Source organism: Gouania willdenowi, chromosome 11, assembly GCF_900634775.1.
Source record: "Gouania willdenowi chromosome 11, fGouWil2.1, whole genome shotgun sequence".
Taxonomy (NCBI): Eukaryota; Metazoa; Chordata; class Actinopteri; order Blenniiformes; family Gobiesocidae; genus Gouania; species Gouania willdenowi.
This window is the reverse complement of record NC_041054.1, coordinates 14,210,034-14,218,593: the sequence shown is the minus strand read 5'-3', so window position 1 is coordinate 14,218,593 and position 8,560 is coordinate 14,210,034. Positions and strand designations below refer to the sequence as shown.

The 8,560-nt window shown below is 37.2% G+C and overlaps 2 protein-coding genes across 2 annotated transcripts; one reads left to right on the top strand and one right to left on the bottom strand.

The window, feature by feature from the left end:
* Positions 1 to 1,760, top strand: LOC114472599 (interleukin-6-like). Its single transcript, XM_028461914.1, has 5 exons — positions 1 to 16; positions 94 to 254; positions 1,122 to 1,214; positions 1,337 to 1,480; positions 1,581 to 1,760. The coding sequence occupies exons 1-5, from the start codon at positions 1 to 3 to the stop codon at positions 1,758 to 1,760; spliced, it is 594 nt and encodes a 197-aa protein (XP_028317715.1).
* A 1,600-nt stretch (positions 1,761 to 3,360) lies between these two features.
* Positions 3,361 to 8,046, bottom strand: tomm7 (translocase of outer mitochondrial membrane 7 homolog (yeast)). The gene is made up of 3 exons (XM_028461455.1): positions 7,898 to 8,046; positions 4,254 to 4,302; positions 3,361 to 3,637 (listed from the first exon to the last, which is right to left on the bottom strand). The coding sequence occupies exons 1-3, from the start codon at positions 7,998 to 8,000 to the stop codon at positions 3,622 to 3,624; spliced, it is 168 nt and encodes a 55-aa protein (XP_028317256.1). The 5' UTR covers positions 8,001 to 8,046; the 3' UTR covers positions 3,361 to 3,621.
* Between the last annotated feature and the right edge of the window lie 514 nt (positions 8,047 to 8,560).

Genomic DNA, 8,560 nt, shown 5'->3' with positions numbered 1-8,560 from the left:
ATGATCTCTAAACTCAGTAAGTGACTTCCTCTTTAACTACTTCTTAACTTTTACTCAACTATTCATTCATGTTGGTTTTCTTTCTGTGAGCAGACCTTCTCCTCTGCACAGCAGTGCTGGCTGCTCTGCTGCTGTGCACACCTGGAGCTCCTGTCCACGGTCTGGAAGGTGAGGAGGAGGGGGAGGTGAAGACCTCTGACCTGCTCAAAACCTGGAAGGCTCTGGCTGATGTAGCCCACCTGCACAAGGCACAGGTATGAGCTTCACTGTCTTCATATGGAAAAGTTTAGCACAAGAGGCATTGCTGTTTTACTTGTCTTAGAGCCATGTTTCTCAAATGGGGGCACGTGTACCTCTTAGGGACACGCGATGGCACTACAGGGAGTACTTGAGTGGAAACAACAAATAAGGTGGCAATCTTGGTGACAGGAAATGATAAAAACTATAAAAATGAATCTATTCAGGAGCCACTAAATCAGTTTTTTTTCCAACCTCGGTGTCGGGACCTCGATGGGGTCGCCTGAAGTTTAAAAAAAAATGTCAAATAGATTTTTTAATTTTTAAATTATTATAGTTTTTTTTTTAAAACATTAAAACAACACCCAATCATAGAACAACTATATTTCTATACTTTCCCTTTGTGAAATATAAAATTTCACAATTTCACATTTTTCAAATAAAATGCAGTAAAAAAAAAAAAAAAAAATATATATATATATATATATATATATATATATGAGCTAATTCTAGTTGCCAGAAATTTCTGACATCAAAATGATCCAAAAAAGGTTGGAAACCACAAAATGAGATTATTTAAAATGTGCGTTATCACTTGTTCATTCCATCATTATGCTCTATAGTTGTTTTTCAATAGTTTTCTAAGCAAAATATTGTAGTCGGACAAAGCTTGTATACTTGGATTCCAAAATAAGAGAAAAGGGGGTATTTGAGCCAAAAAACAGTTTGAGTATATGGTTCATTCCCACTATGGACTGGTTGATAGTGGTCTAACCCAACTTACTGTATCATCACGGTGATTGTGGGATGTACTGTGCTGCATAAACAGAACCCACACATGCACCTATAGACCTTATATCTCTGCTATCATTTTTCTTCTGCAGTTTGAAGATGAATTCAAACAAGACGCAATCATCCTGGAGAGCTTCAAATCCCCATCGTTCCCCGTGAAGTGCCCTGAATCCAATTTAAGCAAGGTGACATATTGCATTTCTTTCCATCTTCTTACACACACACACACAATAAAGCAAGTGTATAGAACAATGATGACGACGATGTTTTTGAAGCCCTGATAGAATGTCCACTCTGCTCTGTGCAGGAGGCTTGTTTCCAAAGACTGGCTGAGGGCCTCATGGTCTACATGGTTTTCCTAAAGCATGTGGAAAAGGAATATCCCAACAACAGTCTGCTGTCTGCAGCCAAATCCTACAGCAAAGTCCTCATTCCGCTGATCAAAGAGCACGTAAGGCCAATAGAAGTGAAATGAATGACATTCTGATGATCATTGTTTCTGCTTGTACCACGATGTGAGCTAAAGGCGCTCCTTTCCCCTCTGACTGCAGATGACACACAGCGATCAGGTCACGGCCCCGACCAGCAACCAGGAGGAACAGCTACTGAAGGACTACGACAAACCTGCTGATGTTTTCTACAGAAAGATGGCCGCACACGGCATCCTGCACCACCTCAGGAAGTTTCTCGCTGACGGAAAGAGGGCCATCCACAAACGGGAGAAGGTCTAGTGCCAGTGCGTTGGAATTGTGATCGTAGTGTGCCATTTCTATCCATATTTAATAAGTTATTTATTGTTTGTATTTAAGTATTTCTATATTTATAACTTATTTATAGTGTGATGGGTTTGTAACTGAATACTGACCTGCACTGTTTACACAATAAATATATTATTTTTTACGGAGCAATAACCCTGTGTGTGTTTTTCTAGTTTGATCAAAGGGACATAAATATATCCAACAATCTTTATATAATTAGAAGTTCTCAGCCCGTGGGTTGGGATGCAAGAGTAAAATGTGTCGTTAATATCATTTTAGACACAATCCTTTTCCAATCAAGACTCAGAAATCCTGACCTCTGTGTTATTCTCAACCAAGAATGGAAAATTTACAAAACTTCATGTAGATAATGAATCAATATACAGTGCCTATCATAAGTATTCACCCCCTTGGATGATTTACCTTTTTATTGCTTTAATAAATAAATCAAGTTAAAAGAAAATGTGCTTTTTTCACACAAAAATGTATTAGAAATAACAGTTTAATCTCAAAACAGAAACAGACCTCTACAAAGTAACGTCAACTACGTAGACGTAGTTCTCTTGCAAACTGTAAGATTTTCCCGCAAGATTTCAGTGTATTTTGCAGCATTCATTTTACCATCTACCTTTACGAGCCTTCCAGGGCCAGCGGCTGAGAAACATCCCCACAGCATGATGCTGCCACGCCCATGCTTCACAGTGGGGATGGTGTGTTTTTGGTGACATACAGTAACGTCTTGTCTGATGGCCAAAAACCTCAATTTTGGTCCCATCAGACCAAAGATCTTTCTTCCATTTGGCCATGGAGTCTTCCAAATGCCTGTTAGTGAACTTAAAATCTAATGAGTATTATTCAACAGTGGCTTCCTCATTGCCACTCTACCATAAAGCTTTAATCAGTGAAGAACCAGGGCAAGTCGCTATATGCACAGACTCTCCCCTCTTCTGATTTGGCAGCTGAAACTTGTAACTCCTTTTTATTTAGAGTAGTCATAGGTGTCTTCTCTCACTACTCTCCTACTTGCACAGTCACTCAGCTTACGAGGACGTCCTGATCTTGACAGATTTACACGTGTCATTTTCCTTCCACTTCTTGATAATTGATTTCACTGAACTCCAGAGGATGTTCAGTACCTTGCTTTTTTTTTTGTATCCATATATATACTTTTCAATAACATTTTCCCTGAGCTGCTTGGGGTGTTCTTTTGTCTTCATGGTGTAATGTTAGCCTCATTTCAATAATTGTGAGACCTTTCAACAATGAGATTGACCGTCATTAATTTAGACCAGTACATTTAAAAGGGGGTGAATAATTATGCAAACAATTATTTTTCTTATGTTTTTTATTAATTGACATTACTTTATAGAAGCCTGTTTCTGTTTTGACATTGAACAGTTGTTTCCAATACATTTTTGTTTTGAAAAAAGCATATTTTATTTTACCTTGATTTATTTATTAAAGCAATAATTGAGTGAATACTTGTGATAGGCACTGTGTGACCTCATGGTTATGTTTTGAGGAATTTCAAAACTTTTAATCCATTCCTTGCCAGACCAAGAAAAAACAAATGTTTGGTTTTTTGAACATTTATTCTCGTCTTACAAATAAAAAAGGACTAACAAACATCAGCGTCACATGTAACAAAAACACCGTCATTGCTCCATGCTCCAGTCCTTACTACACATCATTAACAGCAACGTACAATTCCTGTGAGTGACTCGCTCCAGACACTGATGAAGATCTCATTGGGTTACATGGACAGCTTGGTTTTCTGCCTGGCCTTCTGATGACTTGGTCGCATGGATTGGATGAGGCTGATGGATCGACTTCTTCAGCCCCAAAGTAAACTACAACATATGAACACTTTGTTAACACAAAACACTTTGAGATAGAACTGATAATCATGTTGTTTTTAATGTATTTTCAATTTAAATCAAGTTCTATCAAAATAAAAGGATCACGACTACAATTACGTTCTCAATTACTAAATTTCCAATCAATTCAATCACAATTACTGTGTCCTTAATAAATGAGCCCATAAAACGTAAGCTTCCTCTTGCGATAGCGTAGCATCTCTAATGATAAACAGGTCAGTTTGACCCATGTCTTAAATCAGCTGTAAAATACTTTAAAAAATATTATCCATCATCTAATCTTTAATATCTGAACTCAATTACAATTACTATTAATTTTTACTTTTCTTTTCTTTTTCTTCCTCCCCCCCTTTCAATTACAATTATAACAGCAAGGAATTTTTTCAATTACAATTACGTCATAATTGTAATTCATTACGTGACTACAATTATAAGTGACCCCAACTCTGCTCCACACACACTCCCAGTCTCAGAGTTTGACAGATGCAGTTGTGCTTTCATCCCAGAATTCTCTCTTTACACACCCATTTCCCAAAACAGCCATAAGGATGTGACGATATGTGAATCCTCTGACGGCATCGGTGCTCACCTTAAAACTGTGGGTTCAGGCATTCCTGGATCCGCTCCCCGTTTGAAACCTGTAAATCAAACCACGAAATGAAAGTAAATGCATAAGTCAGCAAAAATAGATTGTTGCTTGTTCATTCATGTCGAGTCGGCGCCTGACACAACCAACACTGCATGTGCAAAAAAGCCCATTTCATCTATCGGTTGTGTAATTTTCTGAAAATGAAATCTTGTGACGCAATTCTGCATCCGTTTCACACAGTCTGCTTGTGTAAGAGATATCTACAGTGACTCAGCAGGTTGAGATATTACCAGGAAAATTTATTTCCACGTTTTCCAGGCAGCAGATTCATTTCTTTGGTATTTTTAAGCTTCATTCATAACCTCGTGAAGTCTGGCATGAGGAAATGATGTGTTGTGAAAATCCAGTTCAATATGACCTCAATGGAGAATTTACAGCTCAAGGCTCTCTAAACAAAACCAACTGGGATTATCTCTTGGTTTTATCACAACGTGCTTCTATAATTTCAGTTGTTGTCTTTTCCCTCTAAAACACTTTAAAGTTATACAAATTATAGATCCCCAAGATAACTTATTGTAGCTTATTCTGACCAGGATTCGTTGGGTTTTTTCTTAAGAATTCTATATTTTGATAGCACTTCCAGATGACTATTGTTGTTAATTTGTGCTATATAAATGAATTGGAACTGAATATTTGTTTTAATTTAAAACCATCCAATGGGTAAGAACAAATCGTCCGATGGACCAAATTTGGCTCCTCAGCCTCATGTTTGAAATACCCAACATTGAACAGTGTCTGGTTACACTCAAGCATAAATTTGGGAGTTTCTTCTAAAGAGAAAATTAACGTCAATGCCAAGCTAGAGAATATTTTGTCAAGCCAACAATTAAACTAAATAAACGCATGTATGAAGTCGCCCCATTAACAGAAAAAGAAGCTTTGTATTAACTGTGCTGTTCTTACAAATGGCTAGAAAATAAATAAATGACAGCAACACAAGTCTTATTAAAAGAGTGAGCTGAATAAGGAGGCCTGAAAGCAGAATCTGGGCTCAGGAGAAACCACAGTGGTGAAAGTAGGACTTCAGTAAACGCTGATGTCACTGAACATTCCCTTGAAGAGGACAAGTCCGGCTGTGGACAAACTTACGCAAGTTTAAACTTCCCTATCAACACTTCTAAGGGCGGCGTCATTTGAAGCCTGAACTTACTCAACTTTAACACATCTATGGAGTTTTTGTCAAAATATCCCAATAGTGGGTAGGTCCACATTTAGCTGAAATCAAGCCTTGAACTAAATGTGCACTGGCCAATGAAATGCTGTGGTAACTATTGTATCTTCTGGAACCAAGATTTAATTATGCAGCAGAGCAAGACTTGATCAAAAACGAGGACGTTTGTCATAAAAAGCAAATGTAGCAGCAGGAGCTACACGTCAAGCACCACACCGCCACTGATAGCGTTCTAATCTAGATCCTTTAGTTCTAAAGTGCTCCATTAGTCTGACTTTGGGACCCACCAACCACCCATGAAAACAAGCTGTAACCCAAATCAAGGTTTTTTTTTTAAATTTACATAAATAAAAGATGAAGTTTAAAAATGAAATAAAAGCAGTTTAAAAAAAAGTTTACAATACTATTTGTTTTGTAGTATCTCAATCAAAATCTTAAGAACACAAGGAAGGCATTTATCATAATTTGGAAAAATCTAAGATGAAAACTGCAATCCATTTGAAAAAGGAAGTATTTCACACTCGCTCTGGTCCAGTTGTTCTGCATTAGGTCAAAGGTCAAGAGGGATAAACTCGCTATGGCTGACGGTGTAGGAAATTAATCTGACAGAGATTTTCATTATTTTTTGCCGTTGGAGCAATGATTCCTTTAAAGATGTTTCACGCAAACGTGGCATCAGTCTCCAAGGCAGAAAGACCGAGTTAGCTGCGAAAGCTAATGCTGCACATGAGCAGAAAATTCCGGTTTTGCCTGACGTTTCAACAATGACTCATGGTTATAGTCACATTTTGTAAACAATGTGAAAATTGGCCGATCAGTGCTGCTTCACTTAATCAGAATCAGAAAATACTTTATTTAAATAAACGGCCAATTGACAAATTTAATTAAGTTTACAGAGTACGGTATACTAATTAATCCATTTCATTTGTCAAAATAAGTAAATGGAGGTTGTTTCGACAAATGTATGGTCCTGGCTGCACTGCTTAGGCTCCATAAATTGTTCTAGGTATATTAATTTGCACTGGTATGATATCCAGTACTAAGCATGATAAAAGGCCAAAATAATGGTCAGATTCTAGTCATTAGAAAAAGGCGATACATTATATTCTGTTCTTGTCTGTGTATTTTCACCATCTCACAGTACCACGACCATTAATTCACATTTATTTATAATATTAAACAATATACTATAATGTATATTCATCAATTTTATTCACACATTCAGCTAACAATAGAATATGCCAGGCACATTATTTTTTGCGACTCCTCGTCCAAATTGAAAATCGGGCTCAGAGCGTCGATGCGTACACATCCATAGATTATAGCGACCAAATTACAGCGCGATCGGTTCATGAATAACAGAGGAGTAGTGATTTTAACTAGTGTACACAAGAAGAAGAAGAAAGTGAGTGCCGTTTTGAGTCCGGTAGTCCGGTGTCATGGTCTGAGTTTACCTCGTACTGAGATCGATTATGAGCATGCCTAGTACCGGAAAATGATTTTTTTGCTTGTTCCGCTGTGAGTTTTGCTAATTTCAAAGCTAATGCTGAATGGATCATTTTCTTGGAGAATATACTTTTTAAGAATGTATTCTTCCTTTCACTAATTTCCCATGGCACGCTCAGTGTGGCAATGACTAACAATCTCAGTCAGTAACTTGAATAAGTAATAGTGTCTCATGTAGCAATCTCAATACAAATAGGAATAGTTTATTCTCCAAAAATAAACTTGATTATAATAAAACTCAACGCGAAAAGTAACCAATTCATTTTCCAAAAAAACATGATTATAATGTACATTGCAATAAATAACAGTTAACCTAATGTAACTTTACAATAATAACGTCATCTCTGTCCATGGCTAATCGAGCACGGGTACATCTCAGTACGTAGCAGTCACGTACTGAGTTTGTAACAGAATGACACCGTGACACAGGCCTAATAAAAGCGCAAATATTCAATGAAACGTGTTCGTTGAAAGCCGGTATAAGAGAGTGAATGCAGTCTGAGTGTTGCACTCGCAATATAGTGGAATGTTAGATAGATTAGGTCAACCTTTATCGTACAAAAAGTCCGCTGAAATACTCAGCGCATAGCACAAAAAGCGTCGTGTTTACATGTCTATACCTCTTGACCTTTGACCCCGCAGATCGCGCATGCACACAGAGTATGAAAGTGTTTATTGGCCTTTGAATGAATAATGTTTCTAAATATAGGTGTACAGAAGTTAAAATTAAAAATAGCTCATCCAGCAGCTTTATTAACTAGTAATCATGAATGACTAAATCATGTTGAAGTCTAGAATAACACAAACGCATCCGGGGCTGCATGTGTTTAGTCTGACATGCTAATGCTAACATGATAACACACCATCATACCACTGTAATGTAGAGACTCCTGTTTAGGATACTGACCAAGGTAAAGCACAGTGGGGATAAAACCCCACCGGATGACAAACTGTCCGCACTGGAACATCTGCTGGAGCCGCTGTTTGGTTTCTTTACTCAACTTCGCCATGTTTCACTGCAGCAGGAGCGATGAAGGACAGAGAGGAGGAAGTGACGAAACCGGAAACAGGATAAATGAAACTTCATCCTTTCAGAGCTGTAGATGGCGTGCCCTCTCGTGGACACTTTATGTAACTGCAAGACTTAAGATTTTTGTTTTTTCATTACCTCGTATAAATTAAACTATATTTATCTGTACAGTAGGAGTTCCAGAATTAATTATTTGTAATATAAACTTGAACTTTGAAATTAATTAAATAAATTAAAAAAAATCCTGAATTAATATACAAGTGTATTTTAATTCGGGAAACAAAAATACAAATGTTATTTTTTTGCAACGTTGCTTAGCTGTCTATTCAAAATATCCGTCGAATATATATATATATTTTTAAAGTAGTTCTTAAATATATGTGACTTGTTTTTAGGTGCTGAGATGTCACCAAATGTCTGTTTTGAACTAATTCACTGGACGACATACTACCTTAATACTTCTTTGCATGTCCCAATGTGCAGTAATAATAATCCAGCATTCAGAATGCTTCTACAGTCAGTTAAACATGGATTGCTTTC

Excerpts from the sequence above, each read along its gene's own strand:
- tomm7 (XM_028461455.1), bottom strand. The coding sequence starts at position 8,000 with ATGGCGAAGTTGAGTAAAGAAACCAAACAGCGGCTCCAGCAGATGTTC. Across the intron at positions 4,303-7,897 it reads CCCCACTGTGCTTTACCTTG|GTTTCAAACGGGGAGCGGAT; the intron begins GTCAGTATCCTA and ends TTTGATTTACAG.
- LOC114472599 (XM_028461914.1), top strand. Across the intron at positions 255-1,121 it reads CCCACCTGCACAAGGCACAG|TTTGAAGATGAATTCAAACA; the intron begins GTATGAGCTTCA and ends TTTCTTCTGCAG. Across the intron at positions 1,481-1,580 it reads TTCCGCTGATCAAAGAGCAC|ATGACACACAGCGATCAGGT; the intron begins GTAAGGCCAATA and ends CTCTGACTGCAG.